This window comes from Hemicordylus capensis, chromosome 3 (assembly GCF_027244095.1).
Source record: "Hemicordylus capensis ecotype Gifberg chromosome 3, rHemCap1.1.pri, whole genome shotgun sequence".
NCBI lineage: Eukaryota > Metazoa > Chordata > Lepidosauria > Squamata > Cordylidae > Hemicordylus > Hemicordylus capensis.
In genome coordinates this window covers 272,194,018-272,208,875 of record NC_069659.1, presented here as the reverse complement: position 1 = coordinate 272,208,875, position 14,858 = coordinate 272,194,018, and the positions used below count along the sequence as shown (strand labels likewise).

Sequence of the window (14,858 nt, the reverse complement as noted above, 5' to 3'; positions counted from 1 at the left end):
TCCAAAATATTCTACATGGAACATAATTCATATCGCCACATACCATCTGTTAACCATCTACCATCTGTTAACAACTGAGCCAGTTGCTCATCTAATCTAAGAAAAACAAAACTAAGCATACTTTAGTGAACAGGTAGCTTTAGTCATCAAACCACTATGGGGCACTTACAAAGGCATTAAAAATCTTGATTATCTAATAAAACACATGTGAAATGTATTGAACTGCCTTACCATGTCAGATAGAATTGAAGCTTTTTATGCTATACCAATAAAGAATTGAGACCTTCAAGCAGGAGCTGAATTCAGACCTTCAAGCAGGAGCTGAAACTCCTGCTTGAGTTATATGCTTTAGCACACATCCACTGGAAGGTAGAAGAAGCTCATTCTTAAAACTTGTCTTGCAGGGCAGCTTTTGCACCCAGGACATGTGGGCTTGTTCCCAAAGCTAGCTCAAGGTTTCAGAGGGCCTGCCCACCATAATCCCCACAAAGTGTCACTCTCCCCATCAATCCCTAATTGGAGGTCATCCAAAAGGCTGATCAAGGCTGTTTCAACACCATAGCCTGCCCAAAAGCCAATTTGAAATGGGTCCAGATAATCTGCTTCTTCCAAAACTGCCTGGAGACACCACCACCCTCCCATTGCCCAACGATGGGAGGTTGGGGACAAGCCTATAATTACTTAATTCTGAGGGATCAAATGCAGGTTTCTTCATGAGTAGTCTAATAATTGCCTGCTTGAGACAAGGAGGCATCCTGCCCTCCCTCGGAGAGGCATTAATGATCTTAACAATAAGGCCCTCTCCAACAGCCTCCCTGCTAGATCGTATAAGCCATGTTGGGCAAGGATAAGGAGGACAGATAGAAAGGCTAAGTTTCCTAAGCAGCTTGTCCACATCCTAGGCAGTCACAAACTGAAATTGAACCAATCTAACCATACAAGGGGATCTGCTAGACACCTCCACAGTAGACTTTGCAGTAACTGTATAGTTCAGCTCGAAAATAAGAGATTTTATCTGCAAAAAGCCTTATTAAGAACATCAATGGGTAACTGATGGATCCAAATCCTCATTCAAGGGGACACGTGCTAGTTCTGGTAACACCTTCTCACAACCCTAGACAACTGTTCCAGATGTGAGCTTGCAGAAGCAATGCAGACAGACAAGAACTGTTTCTGCTGCATGCTTTCCCAGAGCATAGATCTCCAAATATGCTGTTGTACTCTGTCGGGTTCGAGCCAAGTCTTTCTCCACTTGTGCTCTAGCTCCTGTAGTTCTTCCATATTCCAAGGAACTAATCTGGAAGTGGGTCTGAGAGGGCACTTAGGAACATTCATGTCTACTGCCCTAGTAAGTTAATTATTCCAAGTCTGAACCAGGGCATGAACAGAATCACTGGCAGAACAAACCTTAAAGCCTTCCAAGGTTTCTTGGGATCCTATAGGATCCAATAACCTTTTCGGGCAGACCATCCTAATAGGTCCTTCACCCTTGTGGCGGAGCGCTGTGGCTATGAGACAAACCTTAATCAGATGGTCGTCCATCCCTGACAATGGGCAAGTCACAGGAGTCCCCACCCATGGAACATCATCCTGATCAGAACAAAAAACCAATCGAGCATGTGACCAGCAACGTGTGTCCATCCAGAGACCAATTGGGATAGACCCATAGTTGTCATGGCCGCTATGAACTCCTGAGCTGATCCTGACAATTCAGTCCCAAAGTGAACATGGAAGTCACCCACCACCATCAACCCAGGCATCTCCACTGCCAACTCTGGAACCAAATCCAATAGCTTGGATAGCTCCCCCAAGGCTGCACAACAAAGACAGCTGTAAAGCAGGAGTGAGTTGATGAACAGAGGTTCGTGTACAAGTTTGGTGCCAAACGGGTTCAGGTGGGGTCCCAACCAGTTCGCCGCAAAGGGGGCAAGCAGGACCTTTAAAAGGGGAGCAGAGCAGCTCCTTACCTGCTCTCTGCCACCCCATGCAGCCTCCTGCTGCGACAGCACTCTCAAGGAACCTGCATGTGGTGCCGGCACACAAATGGCATCCACACATACGCAGACACAATGTGAATGTCATGCTGCATTCACTGGCAGGTCCCCAGGACAGGCAGAAGCCCAGGTCCCTGGGGGGAGCCCTGTCACAGCAGGAAGCTGCATGGGACAGTGGAGAGCAGGTAAGGACCTTTTTAAAGGTTCTGCTCAGCACTCCCACACCACACCACCCCCAGCAGCACCAAACCTGTGCACAAACCGTGGGACAAACCGTGGTTTGTGCACATCTCTTCCTCCTAGGCATGATGGTAAAGCATAAAGACATGTATGGCCATGTTACACTGTAGTAGAGTACACAAGATTCACCAGTCGCAACCAAGCCCAAATATATGAACCGGGTCACAGCTTAAGAAACCAGTGATACCTAAAGATATGCATATCACCAGATAAAGAGAATGTCTTATGACAAATGGGGGTGAAAGAGTTGTTAGAAGGCACAACCTTCAATCAATGTGCCACATATCTGAAGAGCACTTAGGTTCCAAATTTGGTCCAAGCCCAGTTTGAACATGACAGTTCTCCATGGAAAAAGACTGCATATAGAGGAACAGATGCAAACAAACAAGACTGAGAGGAGCATATTAAAGCAACGGAAGTAAACTAGACATTCCTCACTCGAGAATTCTATTTGCTATGGAACAAGGATAGGGAACACTGATGAAGGCTTAAGTGTTAGACTTGTCTGTTCTTGATTCTGTTCTCAGTTTTACTAGACACACTTGATATGATACATTATTTCTTTTGCCTATCAGGAGTGATGTGCATGCTGGGCATCTCAATTTTAACTCCCTGAATGTTTTTTAAAGCCTTTATTATTACAAATTATGATATAAATGTGTTGTCAATATGCAGGTAAAAGCTTATGATCATATGGAATTTTTAAAAAATCTAAGTAGTATCATCTTTTGATTTTATTTTAATCATGCCTTATTAGCTTCCTGTTACATAAACCAACTTTTAAGAATCAGAATTTGAGATGTTGCATACTGTTTTGCCACAGATCTTTCACCAATTGCTTTCCCAATAAACTTGTAATTGTTTGCAATGATAAAAATACTTGTCATCCTACCAATATTCAACTACCATAATTTCACTTAGAGCAAAATTAAACATACTTAGTACCTATACAAACACATGTGGTTTGTTGTTGTTGTTGTTACTGTTACACTATCCATGATGCTTGCTTATGCATTTCAGCTGACTGCCCAGTGAATTAGTCCATTTCAAAATCCCCCTTTGGCTCCACTACTAATATTTGCTAAAAATACTTCCAGAGCTCCTAAATAGCACGATGGATGCAATTCATAAAGCCCTGCAGGACATACAGCCTTCTTGCTTCTGATGATTACAGAGAGGGGATAATGTACTGAAAAAAATCATATCCATCCAATGGTTTTTTGAATCTATTTTGCCTTTCAGATTTATTTATTTTGGGGGGGGGGGGGAGACCGGAGCTCCAGCTTCAAAGGCTTGCTTTTTCAACACATGAACCTCAGCACAATAAATATAGCAAATGCAACCACCCCCACCTGCACACAAACCCAATCTTATTGCTGGGGTTCCACTCCTGTTTTTAAATCTGCATCCCACTTTAAGAATTCCTATTGAAAAGCAAGATATAAAAACTCTCCAAAATAAACAAATGCAAAGCAATTTCTCAGTCAGGGGAAAATGCAGAGATTTTATCCAAATATGATTTGGCTTACCTAACAAAGCAAGACCTATTTAAGAAGGGGAGGGGGACCACCCTCAAAAAGACCTTTTCTTTTCTTTTCTAAATGGCAGCTTGATGCATATTATATACTTACTGACTGCTCTCCTATAGGCAACAGTCTTCAAACGATAATAAAAACACAGTGAAGTGAGTGGTATGAAGACTGAATCCTTTGAAATCTGGATGTATTTTGAGGTCACAACATCTTGGAGGTCACTTGCTATGTTTTGTTGACTAAGTGCATTTCCTGCCAGACACGTGGCTCCTTTTACGTTGAAATCTACTTCCAAAACTCAGCAAATCCAAGAATCTCACACATCTCCAACAATAAATGGAGCAAACAGTTTATTTTTTTCTTATTAATATACAGAAGCTAAACAGAATTTTATGGTAGGGAAAATAATAAATACCGCTGCACAAACAGTAATTTTGGAAACTAGTATTTCAATAATATACATATAAAATCAATTGCTCTACACATTTATTAGATTATGTTCCTTTTAAACTTCTTTTATTATAGGTTGATAGGATCCTGCTTGCCCACTGAGATCTACTGGGAAAGCACTAAACTACAGCCCACACCATCTGGTTGTTGGGTATGTAGGGCAGATTTCATTATCATGGAGTCAGACCTGGAAAGTGCATTTTAGGCCTAGAAGAAACATCATATCCAGTTATTTCCTTTATCTCCCCTTCCCGCTAAGTCTCCTGCCAGTATATTTCAGTCACTGGACATGCCCAAAATATGTGGAAAAGATATATGCCTCTCTCTCTCTCTCTCTCTCTCTCTCTCTCTCTCTCTCTCTCTCTCTCACACACACACACACACACACACACACACACACGACTCCCGATAGTGATTATTTCAGGCAGATATATGGTGCAAAGGGGTTAAGTACCAGCATAACTACTTGCTGCAGGGGCTGTAGCTGCCTGAGTGGAAATCCAAGACTCTCCCTTTCAAGAGTGTAAGTGGTCCAATTGTATCCAAGCCAATGTCTTCTCCTGTTTTTCGGTTCTCCGCTTTTAAAATAAGCCATTAGCCTAAATAGCTGTGATCAAGCCACAGCAACCTTTGGGTTTTAATGCTCACACCCCCTTCTCTTCCTCCTCCACATAGAAAAAGAGAAAAGTAAACACTTTCACATTATAGCGAGCCGCAGTTCCTCATTACATGTGAATGCACTGCAGTCTGTTAACTAATTAGAGTTAGAACACATCAGACTATCAATCAAAGCAGGCTCAAAACTATGACTTGATATACTCACTTATTCTAACTCTAGTTGGTTAACTAACTGCAATTCCTTGAATTGATAAGTTATGCAGTACAGCAGTGTGTTCCTAAAATTAAAGCAGAAGTGCTTAGTCTCTTCCTTTCCTATTCAGAGGAGGAGAAGGGCGAGCACGCAAGCCCAAAGCTCAGTACCATTAATTTTCAATAAGCCATTTTATAGCTGCTTCCCTCATAAACACAAAGCAATCATGGAGATTTAAACTAGGAGTTGTTTCTGTATAAACCCCATTTTCCCCTTCTTCTCTCCTTCCCTTTTCCTTCCAACTCCACCCCCACACTCTCTACACAATCCCCACTGGGACAAACTTCTAAACAAAACATAAAAGACTACTAGATAAAATACAATGCATATGATGATCAGAATTGGACCACAACCTCACCTGTTAGAATCAGGATTAAGATCTCATTTACATTTATTTATTATGTACCCTGTTTTTTGTATAAATACCACAAAGTGGTACATATATAACAAATATTATATACAATTAAAAACCAAATATTTTAAAGAACGAGTATCAGAACAAAAATTTGATTCAGTAGAGTTAATCCTCTATTAAGCTGTAGCAAGATCATGTAATAATAATAATAATAATAAAGAGCAGAATCTGCAAAGATCTAAACAGGATTTCAAAAACCCCTCTCTCTCTTTCCTTTGGTGGGGGCGGGGCAGGGAGGTCATCAGTAGGAGCTGGGACAAATGTATGTTTCACATCCTCCACTTCCACTTACATTCTGATGTCCTTTAATGGCAAATACTAAAAAATGGCTTCTTTTAAGACAAATTGGAGGTGGGTGCTACTTTGATGCCATAAGAACACAAGATATAAATATCTAACCAAACCAAATGCTCTGGAGTGCTCTGATAAGCGTGCAGTTGAACAAGGAAAACATTCAACCATCAACACTGAATACAAAAATGACAATGACAATAAAAATTGTAATCTGGCAGGGGGTGACAGTGGGAGGGCAAGCACATCTCTGATTTAGAAGCAGGTTTTTTGTCAAGCTACTCCTAACAATGGATTGCAGTGCAATTGACACAGCTGGGAAAGCCTGCTGGTGGCCTCAAACTCATTAGCAAGATACATCACTGGTATGCTACATAAAGCAAAAATCACTTTGTCCGAACCGAAAGAAGAAAGAATGTCCTAGTGCCAGAATGGAAAGGAGGCATGGCTCTAGCCCTGCTAATTAGTGAAAGAAACCCCTTTTCAAGCAGTGGTTCTCTACATTTAGCATGAGGAGAGAAGCACAGTATCCCTTCCAGTACCTCTACTAGTCCCTCCTTTGTGTTTGTTTTTGATAGTGTGCCATTTGGGGGACAGGGAATAACTTTCTCATCATTCCTTGGGCTATGTAAGCCGCAATGAGAACTTGAAAAGGCAGTACTGTGTATAAATTATGTTGTTAGTAGTAGTCATAATACAATGGAGATTTTCAAGATTATCTATCTGTGTAACTGCAAAGATTTACCCATGATTTATGAAATCATTTCATAATGTCATTATGACAACTAATGCAATAACCAACACCAAAAGCCACAAGTTTTACATGTTTTACATGTCAATATCGGAGGACTAGAATGCACGTCAATATCGGAGGACTAGAATGCACTATCACAGTGGCAAAAAAAAAAAGAAATGTTATTCAAAAGGCCTTTTGAATACATGTGCATTCATTCTTAACCCCCGCCCCCCCAACACAAATGCCCGTGTCAAGCATCTGGGCCAGTCAAGCCAGCTCCAACCATCTCCTCCTTCTCCTGCCATTCACCATCTTCTGGGCATGTGGAGAAGGAATTTAAAAATTCCATCCCAGCATACGCAGAAACCGGTAAGGAGGAGGAGGGAGCAGCACACCCTCTCCTCTCTCACCACCAAATGGCCTCTGAGAATATATTTTCATATTCACAAGGCATTTGCCCATCAGACTTTTAAATATAATCAGTCATGATAAAAATGGGAAAGAGGGCTCTTCTGGACTAATATTATTTCCTGACATTTAAATGAGATGTTCTACAAATCAAGACCCTACTTAAATATAATGTTTTAAAGTCCAGAACGGACAACACCATGTTAAAAAAAATAGAAGGCAGATAATTTAAATACTTGTAAGATGTTGCGGGAGGTATACTAGGTTGAGTGACATAGCATCATTTGGCTATTTGGATGAATTGATTGATTTGCACATGAATAGATCTGGGACAATTCAGGCGTGATTCGATTATTCTACCCCAAATCAAATCAACCTGAATACAAAAAGCCAGATTAGAGGTAGAAAACAATCACCCCAGATTCAACCCAAATAGATTCAGGCGCCATTTTGAGGCCCATTTTACTGGAAGAACAGGCCTCAAAATGGCACATCTTTCCTCATCTACCAATTGAGATCAAAAGGTATACCAGCTCTCTGAGATGGGCTGACGCACTACGTCTGGATTGGAGGGTTAATCTACACGCTGATCCCAGCTGGTAGACCTGCTCTCCCTGGAAAGAAGTGCCTTTTAAGGCCCCTTTTTCCAGCAAAACAGGCCTCAAAATTCTATTTGGGTCAAACCAGGGTGATCCATCAAAGCAGCTGGCCAGGCCAGCTACTTTCAATGAATCAGTTGGGGGTTCTGCAATTTGATTTGACCTCAAATCAAACCTTGTGTTTTGACTACCTGCAAGTTCTAGGGCTCCCAGTGCAGAAGAGGCCAAAGCAGGCTTGCTACAAACTAAGTACTCATGACTTGGCTACTTAAGAATCTCACTGCTTCCTCAGATCGCTGCAGGCTCATACAGAGCCAGTTTTGAGCACTGCGCCAACACCCCTCAACCCATCCTTGCCCTCTACTGGGAAGCCCTAATGAAGGACCCCCACCTCTTCTCATGCATGCAAAGCCCTTTTTGCTATCGCACACAAGATGACGATCGAAACAAAAAGCAAACCTTTTTTCTTCTAACTCTTCTCTCTATTTCCCGTTTTTCAATGCCTTTCTTCCCTCCCTTTTTTATTTTGCCCACATAATCATCACAGTCTGTAGTCTTGTATTATTGCCCACATATCTGTTATTTTTGATGCAACCAAGGTTGCAAAATACTTCTGCTTTGCACTGTGCTTCTATTATTTCAGTAACATGTATTCCTTGTTTCACAAGCATACTTTCTGACTCCGGGCTCTTCTGGGGTAATCTGGCATTGATATCTGCTGTGCCTAGACTGCGATTCTTTGTTATTGCACACTTTTTTGTTTCAGAGCTCATTCTCCCAATTCGAGTATAGTTATAGATATAATCATTGATATGTGTCTGAACAAGTGTGGTATTTGTTTCTGCTTTTGTAGGAGAGCAAGAAACTGGTTTTAACGAACCATAGTTAGTTAACAAACCAAGATCTGATCCCGTTTGGCCATAGTTGATCAGATCCTGATTTATTGGTCAACTATGGATTGTAAAAACTACAGTTTCCAATATCTGGGCAGAACAGGGAACAGCACTTCATTACAACCTACAAACAGAAATTTCTAACTGTGTGTTGAGGAGGAAGGAAAGTGGGGCAAGTGTGCGAGTCTGAGCATCTGAACGAGGCCAATGTGATAAAAGATTAAAAAGGAGGCTTCCACATTTTACAGCTCTGAATTTTTAAAATTTTGACTCAATTCATTAGTTAAGGGTGGGGAGAGAGAATCTATAACCAAGTTCCGTTGCATCTTGTATGATATTATTACTATTATTATTATTATTATTAATTCGATTTCTATACTGCCCTTCCAAAAATGGCTCAGGGCGGTTTACAAAGAGAAATAACAAATAAGATGGCTCCCTGTCCCCAAAGGGCTCACATTCTAAAAAGAAACGTAAGACACACACCAGCAACAGTCACTGGAAGTACTGTGCTGGGGGTGGATAGGGCCAGTTACTCTCCCCCTGCTGAATAAAGAGAATCACCACGATAAAAGGTGCCTCTTTGCCCAGTTAGGCCCATGCATTCCTCGTTGCCCATGCATTCCAGATATATCCGTGTGAGCGACAGCATGTTAAATTGTAAAATCTGAGGGGGGGGTGCCTTCTAAACACCTCTAAAAGGGATTGGATCTGCTTTTCTAACCATAGGCTGATGCTTATTCTTCTCCTCTAAAATTATTTTTAAATATGTACATCTAAAATAGCTTATGGTTCATTGTCTCAGCAAACAATGAGAGGAAACTACAGTACCCAACCATTTTGGTTCCCAGTAATTCTAAACTATTTCTCATTCTTTTCCAGAAGTTCCAATGAACTTGTAAACAAGATAAAGAGAGAACAAGAAATGTTTAAGATGCCACCCAAGATAAACTTTAAAAGACACAAATTAGTAATTTAATATATTGTTTTCTTCTCATAAAAACGGCACCTGATTATAAACCGAAGCCATGAGGTTAATTTATAGAGAAGTTAAGTGTAACTGATTCATCTGAGTAATCTCAAGCGACAGAGTAGCCAGTGATCGCTAATTCTCTTCCAAGTCAGCAGTTGCTAAACATATAACACATCAGATCTTCTAAAAGCACAGTGAAGTCACATTGGAGGACACAAAATTCACGCTAGAATACCCTTTACCTTACTAATCCCTTTGATGTTCAAATACCCCAATCAGTCATAGCACTGATTCTATAGAATTCACATGAATAACTATTCCATAAACAGAAATATATTTGTTCTAAAAACCATCAAAAGCTTTATAAAAAGGCATTTACTTAATGGATTTGTAGCTCATCCTTCAAAACACAAGTACATGGGACAATTCACAAAGTTAAAAACAACGGGCAGCACAATAAATACTAAGGAACAATAAAACACAGCAGGCAAGAACAGCATATAAAAGCACAGCAGATAAAACAGCCAAGGCCAGGGAAAATAAAAGAGACCTTTGCTGGGTGCTGGAATGACAGCAGAGTAAGTGCCAGGTGAGCTTCTCTGGGGAAAGCATTCCATAAAACAGGACACTGTAGCTATATGATGAACAAGAATGTATATACCAGTAACATTTATGTGCTGTTTTTCAACACAAGTTCCCAAAGCGGTTTACATAGATACAAATAAATAAATAAAATGGCTCCCTATCCCCAAAAGGATCACTCTCTAAAAAAGAGAGTGAGTTTCTCTAAAAAAGAAACAAAGATGGATACCAGGAACAGTCACTGAAGGGATGCTGTGCTGGGGATGGATAGGGTCAGTTGCTCTCCCCCTGCTAAATAAAGAGAACCACCACTTTTAAAAGGTGCCTCTTTGCTCAGTTAGCAGGGAAAAGTTAGAAGCTGAAAAGCCTCCTTCCCTGTTACTATCTAAGTTACTCACCTCAGAAGGCAGGAGCATTAAGGAGAGTTTCCAATGATTGCACTATTCAATGCAAGCAGCGAGCAGCCAGGTCTGGGTGGTCCTCATCATGCCTGCCTAGCTGCTGCAGCACCAGCAGGAGCCGACTAAAAAGCCACTTTACCCAGCACTGAAACTGGCCCTCCAGTTAGAAATGGAACCACCAGAACACCATGTCCCCAATCCCCACCCTAAAGAGCCCATCCAGTTTGGATTCAATGGTTAGAGTGATAGATTAGGACCGGAGAGTTCAAATCCCCATTCAGCCATGATACTTGCTGGGTGACTCTGGGCCCGTCACATATCTCTCAGCCTAACCTACTTCACAGGGTTTTTGTGAGGATAAACATACCCATGTACACTGCTCTGGACTCCTTGGAGGAAGAGCAGGATATAAATGTAAAATAACAATTTAAAAACTTTTGAGGATATGGAAAATTGTTGACAAATCTGGGGAAATTAACACTAAGACATTTCCAACTCTTCTACTGACCGAGGGCATCCATCTGGTCCTTTCAAGGTCTGAAACCAGACTGGAATGCATCTAAATAATCAGCATCAGCATCAGCCCTTCAAGCACCTTGCCCTCAATGGGATAGTTGCAACCAGTCAGTTGAGCTGGATTGGATCCATCAGGTGATCAATGGTGAATTTTAGAAATGGCAAGATGAGATAAGTGGTGCACAGCGAAAGGTAGCCACAGCCATTTGGTTATGTCAAATATTATCAACTGTTATATCATCTGCACAAGTTAAGTATGATCCCATCCTCAAGCAAAAAAATAAAAATTAAAGTGGCTACAGCAACTTGATCAACTATACTTGTCTTCTCTTATACATTTTTTTCAAAAACACCAAGCAGCATCAATAGTACTACGTAACTCAGGGATTACTCTGTACAGAACCAATTAATTTTAAAGTACTACACAGGAGTATTTTCATCTGGTGCTGCACTTATGTTTTGCCTGTGTAAAGTTTAAGCACTTAAAAGATACGCAGAGGCCTCCAAGTGATTAGCCATACAATACATGAATGGAGGCAGGCAAAAGGTACAAACTGAGAGAATAATTGCAATGGAAAGCCTCAAGTTGCAATAGCGTTCGTTAGCATCTCCAGATATTTAACTTTTCATGTGACTGGTGGGATCACTAAATGTGGCCATACCAAGTACGTATGCAATTCAGGTGGTCCAAGTGCAGAAGCAGCTCTTGCAAGTTTGAGTCTGTAACAAAAAATCTAGGCTAGAATCGTGGAGTTTGAAAATTACTTTTATAACAGTTATAGCACAGATATTACTATAATTCGCCCAAAGTAAGTTCCGTGTTTTTGCACACCATAGAATTGTCCTCCATAGGACAACAGTCATTGTTCACAATATGTACAAAAGGTGAAAGGGTGCTGATTGGAGCAGCAAAACTGGAGTAGCAAGGTAATTCGCTTTAGTAAAAGATCCAGTTATTTACTAGTATAGCCTGATTATTTAAATCCACTTTCCAGAACTGGCCTAGAATCAGCCGTATTGAACTGTTCTGGATCCAATACCTGTCATTTAAGACTAGCACACAGCACACACACACACACACGCTATCAACCAATGAGATTTAGGAACTTAAGACTACAAATTACAAGCATTCCAAGGTTTTAAGTTTTCAGGATCACAATATCTGAAAGAAGGTCTAATGCTATAGTCCAACACTTTTATTACTCTTAGCGGCTACTAAGAAGGTGACCGAGCAGAATCCTCACATTTCCATTATTTATTATTAATAAGGTGCCCAATATCCACAAGGTACTGTACAGAAATGTATGGTTAATACACACACATCCCTGCCCACAGGTTCAAAATCTAAAAGTGATGCACACACTATATGCTGTCGACACCTTCTGTGACAGTATCACAACACTGGGGGAAGTAACTAGAAATATTTTCTTACGCCATTAACTGAGGACCTTCTTAGTTCTTCATCACTTGTGATAACATGATTTCTGCTGAAGTGATTTTTTAAGAATCTGATGAGACTAATCAGTGGTTAACATGAATCTTGTGGTTCCAAAGGTTGCCACCAGTAGATTTGGGCAAAATGTGGCAAAAGCAGCATTATATTTTTTAAAGGATTAAATTGGAAGATGATGAACAATGATAAGGCAATGGAGAGAATTTTTTTAATTTTTTTTTAGATTTAGGAACCCCTGGTTTACAGAATAAAGTCTGCAAATAAATCCAATCTAGTTGACAACTCTCAAGAAAACCAAACAGGTTTGGGTTAGTTTTCCCAGAATGGACATTTCAGCTGAGTCAGGAGTGTGACATCACAGCACTCTGAAAGGAGCTACAATGAAGAGGAAGCTTGGGATAAGCAAAGTTTCTCCCTTATTATTCTCCATCCCAACACAGCCACACCCATTGTATCCACAAATATGGCATTCTAGGCAGTGCCTCTGCAGACCAATAAAATACATGGGATGACATTCTAATGCCACCAACATGTGGCCATTGCAGTTTTTGGACTTAACTCTGCCCAACAGAGTTCCATTCAGAACACTATACAATGAATAAATGCACTTGTAGTATATGGCATGAAAAACACACAACTAGTACAATACAGAGAATTTGAGAGTAACTACTCTTCAGATTCTCTCACCATTCCTTACATATACTTTCATTTAAAAGGTTTTGTTAAAACCTCTATGTTTCTATAGAATTGCTAGCTGTTGCTAATACCTGCATCAGTTTCTCAAAGACCCAAGCAGAAGAGCTTATTTTAACCACTGTAACATCCCCATGTTAGATAGATATTATCATCAATCTATGTAATTCGTTATTAAAGCCTCTCACAGCACAATCCTATGTTTACTTGGCAATTATGTTTAGTGAGGCTTACGCTCAGGAAATTGCAGCCTTCAGTATTGGAAAAATATGAATGATTTCAAGAATTAAAATGCTTTTGCACATACATAGACCGTTGCATATCTCTACAAAAATTACCACTACTGTTTAAAAAAATGATTCAGACTATATTATCTGTAACACTTCATTAACATGAGCACCTTTTGGACTGCAAATGACTATAAAATCACAGCGGTAGTGCCATACTGCAAACAGGGAAATGCTGGAATCTATTTCCTTATCTGTTCTTAACAATTCACAGTTCTGGCTTCCAAATTATTCAGAGAAATATTTAAATAGACCTGCAGTAAACGCAGGCTGGGAGAATTCTGAGGGATTGTAATCTCCCTCTCCCCACCAAAAAAAAGAAAAGATGCACTGCAGCTTTAAATATCTTGGCGCATCAACCCTTGGAATTTTTCCATCAGTAGAACTGCAAAATGGTACCAAGAAGGGTGGGGTGGAAAAATCTCGGCGCACCCCACCCTTTTCCGTAGAAAATAAGTAGCCCAACCCAATCCCCCTCGCACCCACAAAAGGGAGCTGTGGCGTGCAACAGAATCATTTGCCAAAGAATCCTCCCTCCTTTCCCTCCCCAAGATCAAGCCCATCCAGAATTCAAGGAAATCCTCAGCGAAGTTTCTTTCCGAGACAGGTGCGCGTTGCAGTGCACACTTGCGAGAGAGGAAGAAGAGAGCGAGTGAGACGTGCATGTGTACTCCCGCTTCACAGAGTCGCAAGCAAGGCAGGGAACTGGCCCTGCCTCATCTCCTATCTCCAAGCATTCGGAGAATGGGAAGATGCTGATCCCTGCCGGCCCCCTTTCCAGGCGGAGGCTCTCACTTACCTCTCGCAGACATGGCTCAGACAGAGCAAGGAAGCGTCGGCGAAGCGAGAGCTTCTGATGCCACCCGGATGCAGCTGAGCAGCATTTCCCCATGTGCTGCCGCGACTCAGATCGAGAGGGCGGTACCTGGCTATCTGCAGCTCGGCGAGGCGAAGCCAGGGAGCGCCAGGGGTGATCACCACAGCCGGCCGCTGCAGCCAATGCAGGCGGCGAGCGGCCGGGTCTGGGCGGGGCTCATCATGCCTCCCTAGCTTGGTGCTGCAGCACTAGCAGGAGCCGGCTAAGGAGCCGCTTTACCCGGCACAGCAATGCAGCCAGCCAGGGTCTCTGGCGCGCGCGAGAAACCCATTTGCGGAGAGAGGAGACTCCCTCGGCAGTGCAGTGCAGAGCAGTGCAGTAGCAAACACTGCGGGAGAGGGAGCTGGGTGGATCAGCCTCTGTGGAAAGGCTCGACAGGGCTGAAGCCCTGCAATATGTTTTCAAGGCCATGTTTGCATGGGCTATTGCCGGTTGCCATGTTATACAGTTTCCCTGATGAATTTCGCCTTGCTGTTGCAGGATGAAGAATTCTGTGTCTATCTGCTGCTACACTGCTGCTACTACTACAACTACGGTCCTGATAATACCTAGCATGGGTGACTCTGAGCTAGTCACGTATCTCTCAGGCTAACCTAACTCATAAATAAATGCTATAAATAAATAAATTGTCTTGATGTGGTGCAGTG

At 41.6% G+C, this 14,858-nt stretch overlaps 1 protein-coding gene across 1 annotated transcript in view; it reads right to left on the bottom strand.

The window, feature by feature from the left end:
- ABLIM1 (actin binding LIM protein 1) overlaps nt 1–14,459 on the bottom strand; it is a 325,523-nt gene extending 311,064 nt beyond the window's left edge. Inside the window, exon 1 of the mRNA XM_053312321.1 lies at nt 14,134–14,459. Coding sequence (XP_053168296.1) covers nt 14,134–14,146 — 13 coding nt within the window. The 5' untranslated portion in view covers nt 14,147–14,459. The remainder of the gene's footprint in view (nt 1–14,133) is intronic.
- Nucleotides 14,460–14,858: the final 399 nt, after the last annotated feature.